Source organism: Ambystoma mexicanum, chromosome 2q (assembly GCF_040938575.1).
Source record: "Ambystoma mexicanum isolate Mex_15411 chromosome 2q, UKY_AmexF1_1, whole genome shotgun sequence".
Lineage (NCBI taxonomy): Eukaryota > Metazoa > Chordata > Amphibia > Caudata > Ambystomatidae > Ambystoma > Ambystoma mexicanum.
The window spans coordinates 571,170,096-571,193,873 of NC_090924.1; the positions used below are offsets into that span (position 1 = coordinate 571,170,096).

General features: G+C 41.9%; 1 protein-coding gene across 1 annotated transcript in view; it reads left to right on the forward strand.

Moving 5' to 3' along the window:
• The window catches only part of VIPR1 (vasoactive intestinal peptide receptor 1), a 1,305,930-nt gene extending 1,296,164 nt beyond the window's left edge, over nt 1-9,766 (forward strand). The window contains exons 12-13 of the mRNA XM_069647715.1: nt 896-937; nt 4,569-9,766. Coding sequence (XP_069503816.1) covers nt 896-937; nt 4,569-4,757 — 231 coding nt within the window. The 3' untranslated portion in view covers nt 4,758-9,766. The remainder of the gene's footprint in view (nt 1-895; nt 938-4,568) is intronic.
• Nucleotides 9,767-23,778: the final 14,012 nt, after the last annotated feature.

Below are 23,778 nucleotides of genomic sequence, written 5' to 3' on the forward strand. Positions count from 1 at the left end.
ACGCTAGTAGCGTAATTCCCATGAACAATTCAAGCATGGGAAATTCATTCTAACGTTTATTCAAATGATTTGTGATCAGCAATTACACTTGGAATGTTGGAATCATGTTGGAATCATGTTTAATACACCCTACCAAAATAATGTAGTATTGCATGCACTGAAAAGGTATTTTCCAGCAAAGGATGTATATGTCTGCATATTAGTACATATCTCTGTGAGGGAGCCCTCACATTGATCAATTCATGGGCCTTATTTGATGGCATCCCTCACTTGTTTCCCATCCTCCTGTGATGTTGGTCTTCTCTTGACAATCACTCTAGACTTCCTCGCCTATTGTCATCTGCCTTCCCAACATCACTCACCCCTTTCTGTCACTCTTGAGCCAAGACCACTGCTCCCCTCTCTGCCACCTTCTTCCACCTTCTGGAGTGACCTACGGCCTCTCTATGGGCCATTTGTTTCTGGAGAGCACCATCACCCCAGTCCCCTATTCCACCACCCATCATCTATGGTTCCTCACCTGTGTACTCCTCTCTCTCCAGCCCCTTTACTGCGTTCTGCTTCCTTGTGATGTCCACCTCCCCTAATTAGTACTCCAGAAACACAGTGTTCCATGATGCGTGTCCTAGAGGTGTGATATTAGCAATTAGTAATGTCATCATTAAAGGGCATCACAACTCCAATTGCTCCCCAACTCGGGTTTATTATTAAGTATACCTTCCAGATCCAACTCCAAAATTTTGGCTGCAAGTTTGGAAACTTGTTTATGGAATTTAACCCATCTGCTGGGCATTTATCCTTTTGTGTTAATCTGTATTGTATCAATGCTTCACTTGCTATTTACCTTTCAGGGAGTTGTACTTATTTATATTCTGATTTCCCCCTTACTTTCTAGGGTTTTGTTGTGGCTATCCTCTACTGTTTCCTCAATGGGGAGGTAAGAACCCACTCATTTTGAACTTGAGAAGATTTTGTAGATACTAAAAGACAAACCACCTCTGGTGTGGTGCAGTTTATTAAATTGGTACACTTTGGTTTGACGGTTGAATTATTATTATGGTTCTGATGGCTTCCTACCAAGGAAGTTGTCGTCAGATTGTTAGTCCATAGGACGTACATTAACGTACATGCACGCTCTGTAGTGATAGATATAACGTAATTGCTTTCTTTGCCTTAATTGTCTCTTGCCATGATTTCTATTAAATCCTACCTCACTAGCCAATTCTAGCTCTGCTCACAGGAGGTTATTGCCCGCAGTGTTAGATCAGAAGAGACTGGAGCATTAGATTAGAGGTACTCACTTATATCTGACGTTGCCTAGCACCCCAGTGAGTAAATTAATAAACTATGAACTGCCTTCACAAGGAAAACAACGTTTACTTTCCTCAGACTGTCAATTGTATTTATGTCTGCATTTCGGATTGTGTATTAACCTTATTTGTAGAATCTAGGTATACATCTGTACACACAGGGGATTATGATTATATGAGACTCTGACAAATGTTACATTTGATAATAACATCTGTCGGGCATGACCACATGTGTCTGGCTTCTAATGCTTTACAACAAATGTAAAACACATCCTGCCTGTAATCCTAAAACAGCTTTATTTAAAAACAATTTTCCTAGACGTTGTTCATTTGAAACCATTACTCTGCGGAGGCCTGCTTTTATGAGCATATATCTTTCTCTTCACAGTGTTTTCATGGTCTTGTAGGCGCCACACCTTCGATGTTTATGAGATATATTCAAACAGCAAACCTATACTTTGCTTGTTCATTTTGAGTATCTCTAGCTAACAAAGCTACGGGTCTTCTAAAGTTAAACATTACTAACCATCATCATGTATTCCCAGTTCTAAAACATATCCACAGATAACGAAACAAATCAGTCTTCATCAATCGATGTCTAGTTGGCCTCATTTAATGAGCCCATTAAAACAAAAACAAAACAAAAAAACAATAGGCAGCACTGGATAGGCTGTTCAAATACTTCTATCTCCCACATAGGTATATGCTGGGAAAGAGCATGCTTGTGTAATGAATATTTTTCTTTTTCATTTCAAAAATTAAAAAGTAAATGCAAAGTAAAAATTCAAAGCGATTTGCAGCCTTACAAAATCGGCAAGCGTCACTTTTACCTGGCCAAGCATTGTCCTGCCCCAGTCAGTTTCCACTGACCCCAGCCTGATTTATCATTGTAGCTAATTCGACCGCCCCATAAAGATGAAAAACAGAAGCAACGCCAGGTTTACAATAATGTTAAGGTTGTGACCATAGAATTCACTGTGTATCCGGGCGTCTGGGCCTCTACGCACACTGCCACTCTAGGGAGACAGAGGTAATTCCTCCATAGCAGCTTCCACATTTGTGGGACCCGGTCCTTTACAATGGAATAGGTACGCAGGAATGGTCACCTGTTTGTGTACAATGTCTGAAGCGACCTATGCCTAAATACAACTGCTACAATTATGACAATCTCTACAAGACAAATTGTGTTGTAGCTGTGAAACAGTTGGGGCCAAAAACTTGACCTTATTTTCCCTTGATGTGACACAGGCAGCTTTGCGTGATATGAAACCGCAAGCCAGTTGATGGCTTGATTGTGCAGTGGCCCTTAGTCTGTGAGCATCATGCACCAGTAATGAGGTTCACACACAGAAGCAGCTCCCCATCTGTTAGGCAGAATCACATTCAGTACCCTTTGGGAACACTACATGAAATTAAGACTACAAGTGTAAGCACCATTTCACCTTTGGTACAAGCGTGTACTATACAGTAAAGTGGTAACGGTGACTGAGCAGCCAGACTTCTCTCAAGAGTTTAAGTGAGCAGTAGAACAAGTTACACAAATGACCAACAAATACACTGATTCCAATATACACTTACTCAAGGTTTCTTGGTAAAAGAATATACATTCATTTACTCAGTCAGTTAGAAAACATTACACTAGCCTAGTCAGCTCAATATCACACACTAATAAACCACAAATACACAACTGGTAAGTAAATGAACAAGTTTAGCTCACCTGAAGTGTGAGCAAAATGGCACTTCAAATATTTAATGAAGGGGTAAAAAGACACGGTTATAAGAATAGACAGCCCAAATAAATTCATAGGCAGGGCAAAGGGTTTCAGTTAACTACAACCAGCAATTCTTCTCAATAGGCCTGGCCCAAAGTCAATGGTTCAGAGTCGAATAGGATAGCACAGTTCTGGTAGATCACAGTTAATTCATTTGCCACGGGGATTAGAAGAATTTGGCTTGGCGGAATGTTTGACGAATGCTTCGTAGTTGAGGAAAGTTTCACCCACTTTCTCGATGGCCGAAAAGATTTCCGGACCGCGTTTGCACAGTACCATGTCAATGAAGAAGAGCTGTAGCTGAGGCAGTTGTTCCTGGTAGTTTGAGCAGATCTCGATGTTCCTGAGCTTCAGTCATGGGGACAAGAAGGAGGACGTCGGGAGGTTCCTGCACTCCCCAGGGATGAGGCCAAAAGCTTTAGCAATATGTTGGTTTAAGGTGTGAGTGCCTTAAAGTCCACAAGCTGCGTTCCTTCCCTCTGGCTATCCGGTTTTCAACAGCACTTTCGACCACATGGGGAAGGTGTCCAGGTGGCTTACGAGTTGGTTGTTCCCACCAAACTCAAGGAAAGAAGTTATCCTTGAAGGGCTTCTCTGTTGATGGGGTTTCAGGCAAGCCGGACCTGCAGCAGGACTTCACCGGTCATCCAGGAGTTGCAATAATTCTTGCAGAATTTTTAATTTCTACTACTACTACCGACCTTGCAGTTTGTACTGGTGGGCTACAGTTTACTTTAATTTCTTACCGACATTTAAATATTGAACAGGACATTAGCCTATAATTAGTTGTTTACCTCATTCCATAGGAAGCACTTCATACATTCTTTGATTCAGTTCGTAAAATAGTTCTTCCTGAAGAAGGCTGGACTCCTGTACTCAGTCTCCATCCGTCGGAACTTGTCAATCTCACTCATTGTACACCTGCTTAAATGAAAATGATTTCATTAGCTGTTAAGTCCCCAGTTGTCTGTCTTTCGCTATTCTGTGTTAACAAGTGTTACATTGTATTCTGTACACATCTCTACCTACTTTTTCACCCCGAGTCTCGTGTTATTCTTTTTGTATTTATTGTGTTTTTTTTACATGAGCAATGTTTCTAAATGTGTTTTTGTCTAGCCATAGCAGAATAATCTACATTATTTACCAAGGCTCTTGAAAATACCATTTCCCATGTTTGTTATATTACATTAGTATGCATTGTTTCCTGCTGACGTCTTCCCTCAGTTTCACTTGCCTACATAAATCACCACATCACTGCTTCTGATTTTTACAGTGAGTGCGAGACATTGGGAGAAGCCAGGAGAATGTCTTTCTAGCTCCAAAGTTTTGTGGGGGCAAACTAATACCCCAGTGTTTGTGAACTATACAGAATCAGCAGACAAACAGGCCACGTGTATCGTGATGCATCATGGTGGCGCATTCTTCTGCTGCTTGCAATCCCAAGTGTCTTCTGGAATTCTGACAGTGTCTCTTCTTTTCCAATTAGGTTCAAGGAGAGCTGAAAAGGAAATGGAGGAGGTGGCACTTGGAAAGGTTCCTAGGATCGGACTTGAAATACCACCACCCGTCCTCAGGCAGCAGCGGAACCACATTCACCCAAATCTCTATGCTGACAAAATGCAGCCCAAAAACGAGAAGGTGCTCTAGCTTCCAAGCAGACTTCTCTTTAGTTTGAGGAGACACGCCAGTCTGTCAACGACCCGGGAGTTGGTTTAAACCAAAACAACAGCAAAAGTAGGTTAAACACATGACTGAGTGAAACAAAAACCGGCAGCAGTGAAAAGATGACAACCTCTGAACAATAGTATCAAGGGTTGAGACAGACTGATAACCACCAAATGCAATCAAGTGAGGAAAATAAGGCACTTTACAGGATGCAAAACTTTCCAAGTATTCCTACCGTCTGGGGCGATGAAGAAATGAGCAACGGAACGCAGCACACTGAGGTGGGCGATTCGCCTCAGTTGTGGCAATCCTGGACCACCGGGCCACTGTTCTTTTGTTCCAAGAAGAAAAACAAGAAGACTTTCGTTCGTAGATGAGGATATGTGTACATATAGTGTCAAAGGAAAATATAGTAAATCTGTGTATATAATGGATTTTTTTTTTAACGTGTGTAAAAATGCACCCAAAGTATTTCATATTTATGTACACAATGAGAGTGCTTTAGAATGGTGTGGTTGTGGTATTGAACGCAATGGTGCTTAACTCACCTAGGGAGTAAAGCTTGCAAATGCTTTGCAGACAGCCATTAGGTTCAGCTTGGAAAAGGGGAAAGCAATGACCTGGCCTGCACATACTCAATCTATCATCTGGTATCCAATTGCCATATCACATGAAAGATTTGCTGGAAAAGCTGTTTTTGATGGCGATCATTCTTTTCACATTGTATAGCTCGTAAAGTGTTGTCACTAGAGGAAAGGATCTCGCGATCATGGATTTGTAATCTCGTTGTAGCTGAATTAAGCAGGCTTGACAAATGCTACCCATCTAAGTAAGGCCATCTCTCTCCCCCTGCCACTGATTGCCATGAAGCACCAGCAGCAGAAATGTGATTAGCCACACTCAGAGTCCCCCTTCCCGCTTAGAAGCTTAAAGTGCAGAAGCACTAACATGTGCAAAACATGAACTGCCTCCTACTCCGCTTCAAAGAAGATTGCAGTGGCCCACTGAACAGTAAGTTATGGAGTATGTTCAATGGTCGAACCATTATCGGAAAATGCTGCTGGCCAAACATCTTCATCAGTGTTCCTTCTTAGCTACTGGGTAGAACGTCATGAAATGTTACTTGTTGGGTCTTGTATTTGGGTTGGGGTGAGTGGCATGTACAAAAGAAAATAATGTGTCGCTGAAATACGTTCGAAACAGCCAAAATGTTTCTTAAAAACAAATCATGACCTCAGATGTCTCTACTTATGCATTAAATCCCAAACTCCACCAAAGAGAGACAAGATGCAAGAAAGTCAAAGGCTGGCCTATAGACTGTGGGTAGATGTGGAAGTCACTTAAATAGAGTAAATGTGCTAGCCCCTTCTTTTTGATAAGGTGTGTACATTCAATATAGTTACTGATGCTTAAAGTTTGTCCTCCACATATTAGGGGTGTATGGTGTGCCACACAATAAGTCGTTTGAAACCCTCTAAGAATGGTTTATAAGAATATATATAAAGTGCTTAAACCAACTAAGGGATCCTCATGGAATCCTATCTATTTTGATTATAGGATAACATTCTGGGATGTGCAACACTATCAAAACCAGTCAGCAGCTACACAATGCACAATGCTATCTTCATCTTCTGCACAGGAGCTAGTGATCCATCCATCATTCCACCAAGTACTTCTACTAATACCAATTGCATGGTCTAATCACTGACTGAATAGCACGACCCCTATGTCCATCACTGTGCTTCTGGAGTGGTTGTACTCCCACCGTTTCCAGATTCTTGGAAGTGTTGTATTGGGTAGTGCTCAAACATACTATATGTCCTACATCTTTGATTCCTCAAAAATATGTATCAGAGAACACAGGTGTCAAAAAACAGTGCCATGGTTCATGCTTGTGCTGAAGTGACAAGACAAAACAGCTGATTTGAAATCTCAACAATGTGCCTCAGGTTAAGAAGAGCTTTTCTGAAAATCACACCTGCAACGAGCATATGCACACTGTACCACACAGAACAAAAAGAGTGTGCTGGTTCTCCATGCATAGCTCAATTGTGGGAGATTGTTGCAGGCATTCTAAGAAAATGTTAATCATTTGCAAACATTGCGATAGCCCAGTTATCACCTATTGATAATTGCTTTGCTTGTATTTGATCACTGATGAGGGTATAGAGGCGGTTCAACCTCTGATGTGCCCTATGCAGGCATTTTACATCGCACACTGTTACATACTCTTTGATTCTGTGAAGGCGTTTTTCTATGGGGTTTTCCCATTGCAAATAGTTTTTTGTAAATTCGGCCCTCAGTCTTAAATTACAAGCATACTTTAAAAGCAAGGGCGCGGTACAAGTTTGCATTCTTTGCTCCTTTGTAAACGAGCGGGGGGGGGCTTATTTACAAACCCTTTTTAAATGGGGGTTGCCCATTCAAAAGCCCTTTTGTAAATCAGCCCCGGATGTGCCAGTTTCATAAATGTGTAAGTTCCCTTATCAATAAAAACAGCAACATCATTTTCACAGCACACATGCCATACACATGAACTTTAAAATCTAATTATCCCACAAGGTGGTTTGATTATTCATAGAAGCAGAGGAACATATTTTCAATTTAAACAGTTCCTTACACATGAGGCTGCATTTGTTTGCATTGCTGAACGCATTAAATGTGGTAAGTGCAAACTATAAAAAGGGACTCCATATGATTGCGTGTATTTAAATGTAATGGAGTGGTGAATGAGCCATTGAAATAATGGTATACATCATATTGAATGCATATCAAGTAGACTCAGAGGAGCAATAGAGCTGAACCTACACATGGAAGATGTACCTCCTCTGCGGTTGATGTAGGGTCATTGTTGTTCACAGCTTATTAGTGTGAATCGTGTTGAAACTGCTCAAAGGAGAAGTGCATAATCACAGAATTTTTTAAACAATTAACTCAGCACACAAAACACACATAGCATCTGCCACAGGTTTGTGCTGGCTCTACTTCACAAATATTCTTTATTCTAGCAGCATGAATTTAGCTGGGAATGATCCAACTCAATCAAAATGATTAAAACTCTAATGATCTAGACCAACTTGAAACAGATTCAAGCTGGTACGTCTATCCTAAATGAAAATAGATTTTAATAAATGTAATCAGCAGACATCAGAATCAAACATTGTTATAACATTATACTTTAAGGCCCTGATTCACAGAAGCGTTTTAGAATGGTGCAATGCCATTGGAAAACACTCTGTGACTCAGGCCCTAAGTGTTTTCACATTAGTTTGCCCATACAGATTATTTTCATGTAGCCCTGGGTTAGGTACCTGAGCCAATCAGCTGGCTCCAAATGTGGGATAAAGCTCATGCTATCAGCCAACGTTCAATGCAAGCTGAGTCCCTGACACACCCCTTCTTCCCTTTCCACTCCTTCCCTGCTACCCAGGTCCCTCCCTTCCCCTCCCTGACTCCCACCACTTGCAGAACAGACCATCCAATCCCATCCCTCCCCACACCTCGCGCACTCGCTTTTTTTTCTGCCTCTTGCCTGTGCTTCTCCACTACCATGGCCACCAGGGATATCATGACGGGACAACTGGTAGTTCCATTCTACTTTTTCCCTCAGAGGCATTTTTCTTTTGTACTTTCCTTTGTTAACCTGGGACTCAGTAATCTTGCTGTTTCACAAGTTATAAAAATGGGACTTAAAAAACTCCAATAAGCTATTAGCACACATTGGGTTGGCTCCAGAGTGCGAATAGCAATAGTACCCCTACCCGCTGGCTTCTCTGTCCATTAATAACACTTGCTTCTCTGCGGCGTTATTTGCTGATAATGCCCTCGGAAAGGGCTTTTATTGCTTAATTAAGAAACAAATTACATGTATTGGGAATGTAAGAAACAACAGTATATGTAGATTACAGTTGGAAAATGAAGGGACTGCTCTTCAAGAAATGCTACACCAAACTCACATGTAAGTGGAATCGGAATTTGGGCCAGATTGTAAAGGCCTGCACTCCGAGCTCCCGGATTGCCTGGCAGCCTCCTCCCTGCCACCCCTTGAGCGCTACTGCATGATACTACTCGCAACATGCTTTTCAAAATATATCCACTGCTCATGCTCAATCATAGAATGTAAGAAGCGTCACTAATGGTGTCCTAATTGGATTTGAAGCGTATCAGCCCACACTAGGTGTACTAGGTCTCCAAGCACGAGCGTGCTACCTGGGCCACCTTTTTCCTGTTTAATCCCTAAAGGAAAACTAAAGGAGTCCAGTGATTGTAAGGCATTTCCTCTGAACACTCTCACCAAATCGAATCTCCATAATCAATGTATACAGTGTAAACTGACCAAATACATTCACTGTTAAAAGATAGGAAGACAGAGGTCAAAGATCAGACTAAACGTTGGCCCAGTAACAATGAAAGCACTCTCTACACAGTGCATATATTGTGATTGTACAGGCATTTGTAAATATGGTACTACGATTAGCACATTACAAATGAATGTATGTTTTGATACAATGTGAAATGTAAATATAGACCAAAAAAGATGCTTCTGTTTCCTAGTGTGCCTAAGGTATATTTTTCACATGATAATTGAATACATTGCAATGCTCTGTAGCTAGAGGTGTGTTGGATATGAGTCTATATGTGTCTTTCACCTGTGAGTTGCTGTGTAAAATACGTATAGTTATCCTTTACATAGCTCTGGTAGTTAGGAATGTAAATAGAACTTTATTTTACCTCGGTATATGAATTATCATTCCTCTGTGTGATACCTGTTGAACAATCCTTGTTGCTGTGAGCATCAGGCATCTCAGTTGTTACAAAAGAGAATGGGCCTCATGTATTTCCCCTCGTGTGTAAGTTATTTATTTCCTTCCAGAACACGTACTGTATGTGGGCCATGTGTTTCCCAATTCCTCTCCTTCTGTGTTTGGTTCATCTCAGCAGCATCTCCTTGCTTGCAGGGGGTTCCTCTTCTGTGGTTACCGCTGCTGAAAGCAAGCAATGCAATAAACACAAAAGCAATGTGTGCGTGATGGACTTTTTTTATAGCATGTTTTTAGTCAGACTGTGGGGCAGGAGTATGATGTATGTGCGTGTTTTTTTTTAAGGAATGATATGGGGTGTGTACTTACAGGTTTGAATGACTAAATACATTAAATACATTCCTAACCTTTATATATATATATATTCAATGAAAAACTGTGTTAAAGGGTCGTTATGGTTAAGTTGCACTAATAAAAACCTATGAAATTCAATGGAGAAACATTGTTACAGGGACGTTATGGTTAGAGGTAAAACTGAAAAACCTCAGAAATTCGCCAGTTATGGTAAGCTAAGCAACCATAACTCACGCCAATACCGTGCCCTGCTAAGACTAATACCCAGGACATCAAAGATGACATCACAAATGTCATTGATGACATCACTGATGACATTGCATATGAAATTAATGTTGATGAAAAGTCCCTACCTACCAGGGGTTGTTTTTATTATGTTGGTAACAAAATGTCAGGGGTGATTGTGTAATGTTAAACATGTAATAACTAGCTAACAATTCAAGAATTACTACACACTTGTGCTAGTACAAACAATATATATGAAGACCCACAAAGCATATAAATCAGAAGCACATACAGGGAAACTAAAGTAAGGAAAAAAGAAACAGCATCATCAGAAAATGTTAATAGCATTAAAGTTTATCTTCCTGTATACAAATGTATTGTGTGTTTGAGGCCTGCTATTGCCCCATGCATGTGCACCATGAGCTGAGACCAAACCCTAAGGAAAGTACTTTAAGAACATACGACAAGGTTAACGTTTTGATATACAGCACCTTTTGAATTATAATATTCTGATTGTCAGTGACTAAAACCACCTGGCCTAGATTTTTCAGTGAATCAAAATAAGTGAGCCAGATATGTGATGTCATCAGTGATGTCCCTTCCTTCCCTTCCTCCCTCTTCCTCCCTCTTCCTCCAAGCTCTACTCCACTTCTCTCCCCTTCCCTCTGTTTTGTTGGCTGATTCGAGATTGTAACTTATGCTTCTTTAGTTACTGTTATTTGTTATGTTAATGTATCATGTTGTTGTTCATAAGCTGCGCTTTGGTGTAAAGTGCTATATAAACCAAATAAATACAAATACAAATACACATATCATCAATGACATTCGTGATGTCATCTTTGATGTCCTGGGTGTTAGTCTTAGCAGTGCACGTTGGTGGCGTGAGTTATGGTTGCTTAGCTTACCATAACTGGCTAATTTCTGAGGTTTTTCGATTTTACCTGTAACCATAACATTCCTGTAACAATGTTTTTCCATTGAATTTCATAGGTTTTTATTAGTGGAACTTTACCATATCATCCCCTTAACTAAGTGTTTTCATTGAATTTCATAGGTTTTTATTTGTGCAACTTAACTATAACGTCCCTTTAGCAAAGTTTTTTCATTGAATTACATAGGTTTTTAATAGTGCAACTTAACCATAATGTCCCTTTAACAAAGTTTTTTAGTGAACTTCATGGGTTTTTACCAGTGCACGCTATTTTCCTACAACTTACTAATATCATACTTACTTAAAACTCTGCCATTTCCCACCTTGTAACATCATTTTTAATATGTCTTTACACTTGTTGCAACTTTTGAAATAATTTTGAATCTGTAGACGTCCGGGAACGTCTGACTTCATCGCAGACCTGCTGGACAGTGCCACGTGACCATACGCTTGCAAAACTTTTGTCCACATTCGTCAAATAGCAATAAAGTTATAAGCCATCTAAAAATGTTGAGACCCCCCCTCTAATTTCGCACTCTCTTGAGAAAATCCCACCAATCTTTAGAAATATGCCTTTACAATATTTTGGGATCCTCCCTGTAATTTTGCCCCCTCTTGACAGAATCCCACAAACCTTTTCAAAACCATTCAGGATTAGTTCTAGAAAAAAATTGCAAAATTACATGCAGTTTCATTGAGTGGTGCAAAAGTTATAAGCCATCCAAAAACTGCTTTTCCCCAACCCTGTAATGCAGAAATAGGTTACAGATGTACTAGGACATCTGAAGTGTCCGCCAACACCACAAGACTGCCCCAGGACATATGGAGTGTTTGTGGACTGTCAGGGGTGAAACAACCCATTTTTGGCTTCTTAATGCCATATCCCATCCCATCCTCACCCCTGCCACATCCCTAGAGATTGTTTGTTGAGTTTGACAAGTGCAATGTGGCTTTTTTATAATGTTGTCAAGAAAACCGACGCATTTCACGTTTTCTCACCACCCAATAAGTGGGCGCGTCCCAATGTCCGCGGACCACGCAAAAGTCAGCACATTTTTCTGCCCAATCAGAGGCCAGTCCGCGGAGCCAACAGGGAAGTGAGTCCGCGGAGCGGACATAGGGGGTCATTACGAGTTTAGAGGTAGCCATGGTGCTATTAAACTCGTGTCCAAGTCCGGGTTCCTTGAATGGGGACTTAAAGGGTCATTCCAACCTTGGAGGACCCAGTAAGTCCCCATTCAAAATACCCATCCCCATTCTCATTCGAGCCCCCATAGGGCTCAATGGGAATGGGGAGGGAGCTAATAACGGGCCCGTTAATAACGGGCCCGTTATTAACTCCCTGGTCCCTTAGTGGTTCCCGCTCAGGGCAGCTGGTAAAACCAGCCGTCTTTAGCGGGACCCGCTAAGGGACCTAGTAATGCAGCGCTAAGGGGTTAACGGCACCGGCATCCTTGCCGGCGCTGTTAACCCCTTACCGCTGCACTCGTAATGACCCCCATAGATATCACTAATTGTTTTGCCTTATGTTTTGGTCATTTAAAAAAAATGAAATACTGGACGGATTTACACCAAATTAACAAAAGCATGCTTTCGGGACTAAGCCGCTGCTCCTGCTGCAAATTTCATGAAAATCCGTCCAACGGTTTGGGCTGTAGGCGTGACGGAAATTCTTTCTCCATTCAGTCTGTGGGAAAAAAAGAAATTTTGGGACCCCCCTATAACTTTGCCCCCCAGGACCAAACCTCACCAAACCTTGCAAACACATTCAGAGTGGGCCATATACATTGTTTGCAAAGTTTGGTGAGGATTCATCCAGGGAGAGCGAAATTATAAGACGCCCAAAAAGTGCTCTTCCTATGGGTTTATATATTCAATGAAAAACTCATTTAAGGGGACTTTATGGTTAGGTTGTTACATGGACGTTATGAATGGAATTGGAGCCAAGAGAAGGAGGGAGGATGGAAACAAGGAGTGGCATGAAGATAGATAATACAATGAAGGACATAACAATTGAGTGGAGTGGAGAGAGCTAATACAAGAAGGGACATGGGAGGAAGTAAAATCAGGACTAGATCAGTGGCAGGATAAAGAAGGTGGATGGAAAAGTTGGGCTAGAGTTGTGAAAAGTAACAAGAAAAGAGGAGGTTTTTGAGGAGTGACTGGATGTTGGTGTAGGTGTTGTGGTTGAGGAGAATTTAAGAACATAGGGGACTGGGGAGATGTTAACATATGTTGAAAGGGCAACCATTATGAATGTAGAAGATGACACAATATCAAAGGAGCTGTGGAGGGATCTCAAAAGAGCTGCTAAAGGAGCAGGAGGTAAATTAATTGATAAACAGGAAGGAAGGTGGAAAGGGAGTTGAGAGGACAGGTTGTCAGGAACTCAGTAAGTAGTTTAAGTCTGTGACTGGTTAGCATTGAAGATCTATTTGAGGTGGCAGCAAGAAAGCTTCAGAGGTTTTCTAGCTAGGCAATTCTCCAACCTACTCTTAAAAGCTCCAGGCTTGTTAGGATTAATGCTATCAAACTTAGGGAGAAGAAAAAAGGAAGTTGAGGAGAAGAATCTGAAATAATTAGAGGAAGTTCAGGAAGGAGGTGCCAATAGTTGGGAACCAATAAGGTCCCAGAGAAGCCAAGAAGTGGCAAAAGGAAAAACCAAGAGTTGGATGAAGAAAGGAGACACTCAAAAGGGTTCTAGGAAATAAAGAGAGGTAGACACAAGGGCTCCATGGGAGCAAAGAAGTGGATTGAAGTCCAGAGGAGTGAATTTGTTTGGTAGACAGAGATATAGGGACTCTCCTGCCATCTGCACTCACCTTTCTTAAATACCTCATCTCCCGGCAGAAAACCGGCAACCCAAGGGGCATTCTGGTTGGGTGGTTTCCCGACAAATGATAAGTTTTGGGCCCTTAAGCTTGAAGAACACTCGGGCTGGGTGATGTACCAGCAAGACGTTGGGTACAGATCCCCAAAGCCAAAGGGATACTCATCCAGTTGGTGTCTTGACAAGACGTCGGGCGTGTGAGACTTATTCAGAATAGCCTTGAAAGGAATGTTGGGATTTTAGTGTATGAAATTCAGCCTAGTTGTATTCCTTGGCTGCTCACCTGACCACCTTCCTTCAGATGATATATTATTCAGTTGGAACACTTATGATTTTTCAGCTCTCAGGAACAAGGAGCCTTTAAGTTGCCATCATAAACCATTTCACCTACTTATTATTTAGCCCTCACTTTTGCAATTCCCTTAATAGATCACATCTAAGCAAACCTCATTATGGTTGTGGCTGATCCTTTGCTCACACAGTACCCTTCTGACCATCTGCCGACTCCTTGAATTGCTCATGGGTCCATCATGGCTGCAAGAGAAAGGGAAAAACCACCCAGTGTGCCTCAAAAGCATTCTAGTGAATGAACTGCCCTCTGGTACACATGTCCATGGTAAAGTGTACTTTGTGTCCCATGTACAGCTGTAGTACCAACCCCAGTGTTGCCGTAATCTTGTTTTACAATTTTGTTAAAGCTTTGCTAGAGAGAAAAAGTTGTCCAGAACACCAGTGATCGACCTTTGCTTAAGCTTCTGGAATCCAGTGTTTTGCACAATAGAGTAAGGCAATATATTGATTAGCCGAGTCAGCAGAGACACTGGTTTACTGTATGGAGTAAATCAATCACAAAACACTTTTTGTTTGTCTCTGTTTTCCCATCAGAGGCTTGTCATTTCATCAAAACACTCACATAAGAGGAGAGAGGTCAATGGGGGACAGAGACAGGGACAGAGAATGATCACAGAATACTTTGACTGTCCAAACCAAGAGAAAGACCATACTGACCCATTGGATTTAATATTTTGACCTACTCAATTGGGTGACAAGCTATATGGAGTGCTAAAGAACTACGCCCAGGGTAGGTATACCCATTTTCAAACGAAGAAAATGCCCAACTTCAATATTAAGGTTTCTGATCTGTTCCTTTAACTTTGTATTTTATGTTTGCTTTGAATTTGTGCTGGCAGGTAAAGGTCTGATCTCTTTAACCCTATGTTTACAGCAACTCTTCATCAAAATGAATTGTCATGAGCTTAAACTGAAAATGTCCCCTGACTCTGTTAAAAGTTGGGCCAAGGCCAAATAACCCGAACATATTCACCATTTGGGTGATTTTAGGTTCAGCTGAATTTGATTGCTTATTTATTGGGCCACATAATGTGTGCGTGGAGAGGAAGTATCCCAAACTATATATATAGTGAGAAACATGCTGTGTTATGCAAAGAAATGTTTGCTTTGTTGATGGACGAGTAGATCAACACAGTTAGCAACCCATGTGCATTTTATAAATGGAAAAAAAGAACAAAGCAGTTGTGGAATCAGACAATACAATATTAAGGCTTTTACACCATGCAAAGAGAAATACACCGACACGGGCTTGTAAAGATTCCCAGAATCTTTATTGCAATTCTGTACAGTACACAACACAAAGTACACAACTAGCTATTTGGCCGTCACTACATCACAGAGACCACCAGCGGGGTTCAGTGTGAGCAGTGAACAGGATTTTCTAGCTGGACATCAGCGTATTTATACAGTTTGTTATAACGATGTCCAGCCTCCTACAAGTTAATCATGTACTGGCTAGGGTCGCGCCAGGTTCGTTTCCTAATTTACATATCTCGTGCATGCGGTTTACTTTTCAATACATTTGCTAACAAACACTATTATTCTCTAGGTTTAACTTTACACTCTTTACACATTGCTTTAATACAGATCATACAAATTGTTTCACATATCATGTTTAGATAGCATTATTGTTCTTGTATACTTGTAGGTTAACATCGCTGATTCAAATAATCCCCTGTTCCCGAGGTCAAAAAAGGACAAGGTCTACATGACCCTAACATGTAGCCTGAAGGCAGGTTGGACATTAACTCTCCTACAGAGGTTGAAGAGGTTAAAGCAAGAACAAGAGAACACAAGACGGCCATTTTAGGCCACAGGGTGACTTTGTACAATAAACTAAAATAGCAGCTTTAACCGAAAATGGAGGCTTGATTCACTTAAGGTCTTGACACCTTGCGATACGGATTTCCTCGCAAAGCGACTGGGCATAGGACAACACATACAATGAGGACGAAACAATATTAAATCAGTTCTAACAAACCCTCCTTTTGGCCTATGCCAAGCGCTAAACTACCTTCAATCACTTTCCGACTTACTCCACATTTCAACGTCTATACACCCCGAATCATTGTCGGACATATCTATTGCCATTAAATCAGACACTAGAGTTTCTTTCAACACGTACTCCTTGGAAACCTTATCTGGGGCGTATATTTTATGCCCTAATACACTTGTTGCTTGCGCGCAATACCGCCCTAATACTGAGCATATACCAGGTAGACACTGTATACAACAACAAAGGAACAGAAAACTTCCCAAGATAATTAGCAGGGCCGAAAACAACTTCCATCCCCACGACCGTAGGAGGTCCCAAAACCATGCACTAAGTTCCCAGTTTCCCTCAGGAACATGTACTTCTGAACTAAGAACATGTAGATTTTGGATAGCCCTAAAGATCGTTGGAGAGGAGTCTGGTACGTAAATGCAGCAAGCGGACCCCACTAATTTACATACTCCTTCACGCTCTGCCAGAATGACATCTAATGCCATCTGGTTCTGAAGAACCACCAATCTTATCGCTTTCTGTTCTAACGTCATATTATAAAGTATGTCAGTGGTCCGGTTGATGGTTCTCTCCAATACTCTTGCTAGTCCCCTGATATCTTCTGAATTCGTAATTTGCCCAAAAAATGGCACAAAGGATTTCATGATGTCTCCTAAAGCTTGCGCTGGAGTATCCCCTTTCACGCCTCATCGTGGACGAGCCTTCGAAATTTCTGCCGTACTGGCAATAAATACCCCAGGTAATAAAATCCCTAAATAGCAGGTTCCTTGCCAATCCCTGGGCAACCATGGAAATGCCACATTACCGCAAACAAAATAGACAGGTTCACCTATGTACAGAGGTCTGTTCTCGCTAGTCAAATTTGCAATGTTGGCGCATTTCCTAAAATTACCCATTGACCGTGTTCCATTCCTCTGTTTGCAGAAGGATACTGAATCGGGGCCATGGTTAACAGAATAAGATGGAGGCGTGGCATCCTTATTGCCTATAGGAGCCATTTTGAAAGAGATCAAAGACTGAAAAGGACGAGACAATCTATCAGAGGGCCTAACAGAAGCAACGTTTGGCTTACTCCTATTTGCAAGAAGCGAGCATCTCAGGGGCATCAAAACATGCTTTTCAAAACTATCCCACTCCCACTGGAAGTAGCGAGTGAACGGAAATGGGATCAGAAAATGATTGATCCGGAAGTACCACTGTTGGAGAGTGCGGAGACAAGACGGCCATTTTGTCTGGCCATACGAACTCTGCAACGGTCTCCGATAGTCTTGTGTCAGTTGTTGCTGCTTCGGGCATGTTGGTTACAGCAGTGGAAAGGGATTCTCTGTCTTCTGTATCGTATGGCATGGGCTGCGGGATCCGTTTGGTGTGCGTCGCGTGGATCCAGTTCTTACGACCCGCACAGCAGTCTGGGTGACTAGCAGGACTTGGTAGGGACCCCTCCACCGAGGTGCAAGGCAAGACGACCTCTCGAAAACTTTCGTGAGGATCCAGTCCCCCGGTCGTAGACTGTGACCAGGACCCTCATATCGTACAGGTAATGCCTCCCGCACCTGGTGATAAATTGAAAACAGATTTTTAGTCAACTGGTTACAGTAATCTGAAAGAAGCACATTCTCTATATCCCGCAACAAGCTACTTTTTGGCATACCCCAAATATTAGCAGGCTTCCCCATCACCACCTCAAAGGGAGAGAGCCCAGTCTTAGTTTGAGGGGTTGTTCTCATCGACAGCAACACGATCGGTAAGGCGTCCGGCCATTTTAACTTGGTGCCAGCACACGTCTTAGTGAGCTTGTTCTTTATAATGCCGTTATGCCTTTCCACTAATCTGGCACTTTGGGCATGTCTGGCCGAATGGAACCGTTTATCAATCTGTAATCCTTTGCATGTTTGTAGGATTACAGCAGCGATAAAGTGTGGCCCATTATCTGACCAGATGACTCTCGGCAGCCCGAACCTAGGAAAAAACTCTTTCAACAGAGTTTTTGCCGTGGTTATAGCTGTTGCATCTCTAACAGGGAAGGCCTCAACCCACTTACTAAAAGCACAAATGACAACCAACACATATTTAAGATTGTTGCAACGTTCCATTTCAATAAAATCAAAGTGAATAACCTCAAACGGAACAGAAGGTGGAGCGAAACTTCCTCTAGGAGTCGAGGTACCTTTTCCCACATTGTGCTGCAAGCAGACCATGCACCCTTGGACAAAGCGCTCCGCAATTTTGAAAATCTTATCATTGGCCGATACACTGTGTAGCATTTTAGTCAATTTACGCGCGCAGACATGTGTGGGACCATGAGCCATAATAACCATCATTGTAATGTAGGCGTCAGGAAGTAACCATTTTCCTTCAACATTGTCCACCCAACACCCATCATCATCCAATCTCCCTGCACCCTCAATCCATTTCTTGGTTTCCTCTATAGTAGCATCTGCTTGAATGTCTTTTACAGAATCAATACTATCACCAAAAGTGCAAATATTTACAGTTTCTCTTACAGCATACATTTCTGAACTAAAATCAGTGGCAGTTTGTTTAGCTATCTGATCAGCGAAAGCATTCCTTTTTCCTACATCATCTGTAACCTTTTGATGTGCTGCACATTTTATGATAGCTAACTGAACAGGGAGTGCGAGTGCTGAAAGTAATCGCACTATTAAAGTGCCATGCTGGATTTTCATGCCATGTGAGGTCAAGAAACCTTGTTCTTTCCAAAGTCTACCGAAGTTGTGAACCACCCCAAAAGCATACTGACTGTCAGTATATATATGTACTGTAAGCCCTTCAGAAATTTCACAAGCTCGAGTTAACGCTATAATTTCTGCGGCCTGCGTGGAATTATGCATAACTCCTTTGGTTTCCACAAACGTGCTTAAAGTAGTGATGGCATAAGCAGCCGTGGATGTACCATTCGGAAGTTTACAAGAGCCATCACAAAATAGCTCTCCTTGTGGGCTATTCAAAGGCATATCTTTCAGATCGATTCTACCTTTAGTCTCTTGTTCTGTCACATAAAGGCAATCGTGTGACGTTTCGACACCATAAACAGTATCTTGCTGGACAGGTAAAAGTTCAGCCGGATTTAATACACAACACCTCTGAATTTGAATGTGGGGAGCAAACAAGCTTAATTCATATCTTGTCAATCGTGCGGAAGTAAGGTGTTGCGTTTGAGTTCTATTCAATAAAATATCCACAGAGTAAGGTATCATTAGGGTTAACGCATGACCCAGGACCATTCCCTCACTCTGTTTTACAGATGCATCAGCAGCAGTAACAGCTCTCAAACATCTTGGCAAAGCGCATGCAACAGGATCAAGGGCGGATGAGAAATAGCCGCACGGCCTATTCTTCCCTCCATGTTCCTGCATTAACACAGCCAAAGCACATCCATCACATTCATGCACATACAACACAAAGGCCTTATCATAATTTGGATTTCCTAAAACCAGCGCCGAACACAGCGCGGTCTTGAGCAAGTCAAATGCTGTCTGGTGTTCCAGAGTCCATGGCAATGGCAAAGAAATGCCCTTCTTTGTCAAAGCCAGCATTGGTTTAATTGTTAATGAAAAGTTAGGGTTCCACAATCTACAGTAAGAAGCCATACCTATCAAGGCTCTAACTTCCTTCTGCGTATTTGGGACAGACATGTCAGAAATAGTTTTTATTCATTCAGGTGTCAACCGTCTTCCCTTCTTTGACAGGAGATAGCCTAAATAGTCGACCTCTTGACAACAATATTGGAATTATTTGAGCGAAGCTTTGTGGCCATCTTTTGCTAGATGACAAAGCAACAACATGGTGTCTTCTTTACAGGCACTCACAGAATCAGCAGCCAAGAGGAGATCATCTAAATACTGTAGTAACATGCAAGTAGTGGGCAACTCGAGAGTATCGAGTTTTCTTTTAATGCCCTACTATAAATACTTGGACTCTCGGTGTACCCTTGTGGTGCACAAGTGAATGTGAACGAGTGTTCACCTAGGGTAAACACGAACAAATACCTACTATCCTTGTGTATGGGAATACTGAAAAACGCGTTTTTTAGGTCCACAACGCTAAAGTGAGTGGCAGAAGCCGGAATCATGATTAGTATCGTTGCAACATCAGGTACAATAGGGAATTGAGGAGTCACAATTTTGTTAATAGCACGTAAATCAATTATAAACCGAAAGGGAATCGCATTATCACTTTTTTTGTATACTGGCAAAATCGGACTGTTACACAAACTACCCGTAATTTCCTCAATTACTCCACGATGTACAAAATCAGAGACTATACATTTCAAAGCCTGTTCGCCATCAACTGAGATCTTATATTGCGGGATACGAGGCAATTTAACTCCATTTTTCAGAATAATTCTAACAGGTTCAATTTGAAGAATGCCCACATCAGTATCATCAATTGCCCATAAGCATTCTCGAATATTACTTAATTCTGGCGGTAAAGGTCGAGTCAAAAACTGAGAGGCAAGTGATTGCTGAGGTGAAATTGTTAACTGAACTCCGTCCGGAGAACAATGTATTACTGAATGCAATTCCTTCAACAAATTTAACCCCAGCAAACTTTCCCCACAGTTTGTGTTAAGTGGAATGGACACTGCTCCGTGAAGGGACCCAGTGTTATCGGTACCGGCAAAGAAACCGGACAAACTACAGGTGTGCCTGAAAACCCTACGGAAACGTTGGCCTTCCCTGACAGGGGAGTATTTGGAACCCGCGAATGGTCAATGGAACATTTCTGTGCTCCCGTATCTACTAAAAATAGATGCTTCCTATTTCCCACCGCCATCTCAACGTAGGGGGCTTTTTGATGAACGGGAATAGGCGTCGGTTCCAAATCCTGCTTCGGGCAATCCTAGCGAAACAGAATATTGTCAAAGGGAAGCTCTTCAGAGAGGTATGCGGCAAAAGGGTGATCAAAAATGTTTCTATTATCCACATTCGAAACTTGTTTAACTTGTGAAGGGGGTTGCTGTGATTCTGGTGCAAACTGACCTCTGCTAGGGCCCCCTGCACCTGGGTGACCTCCGGATCGTCTACCCATGTTCCCAAATGACCTTTGCTGCAAGGTCGGATATTGTGCGCGCCAGTGGCCTTCCTGTCGAAAATAGGCACACTGGTTAATGGTTACCGGAGCCAGGGGCGTACTTCCCTTGTGGAATGTATTGACCTCTAAATTGATTACCCTTTCTAGGGTTTCTAACAATCTGTTGTAATAGGACTTTTGTTTTCAGATCACCCTTTTTTTTTCTTCAAGTTTTTCCTTTTCATTATTCACACGATTTTCATAGTACTGAGCCATGAGCAATACTTCTGATTGAGATTTCGCCTTCCAATCGCTTTCAGAAGACATCATCTGTAACTGGATGTCAGGCAGCAATCCACGTACAAATTTGTCGACAAACAGCCTTTTCCCTGACTCTGTGCCTAAGTCTTGTCCACTGAAATCTGAAAATAACTGCTCAAACCGATTGAAGAAATCGGTAGCACCCTCAGACTTTCCTTGAACACAGGCCGTAAGCTTGTCCCAAATGATTCTTTTTTCAGGAACTATAGTTTTTAATTTTACAATAATCCTATCAGGCAAAGTTAATATCACTTGAGGCGGTCGCTCGCCAGCTGGTCTTTCTCTGTCGAGCCTAACCATGTTATCCCATGTATCTCCTAACCCAGGTACATCATCTACAGTCCTAATCTGTTTCCACAAATCAACTGGCAGGAGTATGGGAAATAATGAATCAATATGACTTAAGGTGAATACCGATGATTGTAAGATCGACTCTATTTCTTTATAGAACCCGGTCGGATTCTTTCTTAGATCAGGAATAGATTGCTTTATGGTGTTCACTTCCTGTCTTGAAAATGGGACGTGAACAAACTGTGATACGTAATGTGCAGGAATGTCCACCGCGAGTATTCCTCGTGCAGCATCGGCCGCAATCTCAACATTTGGGACAAATGTCGGAGGGACCTCTCTCATAGGCAACTGAGAAGTAGGTAGCTCCGAACGCTTACTAAGCAACAGAGCCAAATCAAGCGCTAAGGCAGTCGAAGAAGTATCAATCGAAAAGGCTCTCTTATAAACACTCAACAATTCTGCGGGACAACAAATCTCTCTTTTTACGCACTCATTCTGCAGGTATTCTACCATAACCTGTATCACTTTCTTTTGCATTTCTAACGTATACTGACTATATGTGTCATATACTTCATCTGGAGTTATCGTCATATCCAAAATCCATCTTATCGCATCCTTTGTACAAATTTGCGCTTCCTCGCCTTTTAATTCACGGCAAGGAGAAAACTGTTTCTGTAAGAACATAATACCCAAACTATCACCATCTGCTTCCTCATTCTGTAACCCTTCAAACTCCTTCCTTTACCCAAGAATCTTCTCGACATGCTTATATACTTTCTCCGCAGTATTTCTGGACAACGCTAAGGCGTTCAAATCCCGTAACCCTTGTGGGAGATCTACATTGTTTAATCTATTCCACATTATAGTCAAATGAATCCCTAATCCTTCAATAAAGACATTTTTCGCAGGAATACCTTTTAAATTTTTGAGTGTGGAAAAAACATCAGCTTGTTCACCCTTCTCCATGCAATGTTTAGCCCTAGCAATCAATTCATTATTTTTATCTGGGGACACAGTATTACGAGTCACAACCCTTGATCCCACTCCCTGGTCTACTGCAAGCGATGCAGAATCACTTGGAAGAGGAAGAGTAGGCGCAGTTTGAATATCGACAGGTGGAGGCAAGGGGGCAGGCAAAGGAGCGACGGCTGGAAGAACAACAGGAAAAACAACAGGGGGGACCGGAGGAACTATAGGAGGAGGAATAACGATGGGAAGAGGCAAAGCGCCAGGAGGAGGGACGTACGGGGGTGGCGCGGAGGCATTGGGCCTTCGTTCATGCAAAAGTTTATTAATCAATTCATCGGACGTATGGAAATCTTTTGAAGGGTACATTTTTGGGGACCTAATTGAAACGCTCTGTCCGTGTTCCTAACTGACTCCAATTGTTTATTCTGATCATATAACCGTGCCTTTTCGACACTTGTCATATGTCGACGCATATGTTTCTCTCTACTCTTTTGTTGCTGCAAAGCTTCTGTTTTCCAACTGTGTAATGCATCAAATGCTGTAGGTCTAGCCTTTTTCTTTACCAATACAGACTCTAGATATTCTATACGAGGGATTTCAAAGCTACCATTGGTTGGCCACCAAAGATTAGAGTTATGTCTGGTCTGTCTGTGCCAAATGTCATTAAATGCTATACTACCAAAGCCTTTCTTACAGTACATAGTACATGCCGGCGACCCCTCCTGTGGTGCGGGACGGCTATCTTCCAAAGATTGTCTGTCGCTGCAGAATAATGCCCTAAAGCAGGCAGACAATTTCCCAGGCATATCAAAGTTCTGGTGTTACCTGGTCAAGTAATTGTGCTCGCGAGTACAATTCGCCAAATTAAAATTGTCAGAGTTAAATTAAGAATCGGTCACGATTCACCTGACCAAAGGACTGGGAGGCCCGATCGGGTTATTAAGGACAATGCTAAGGACC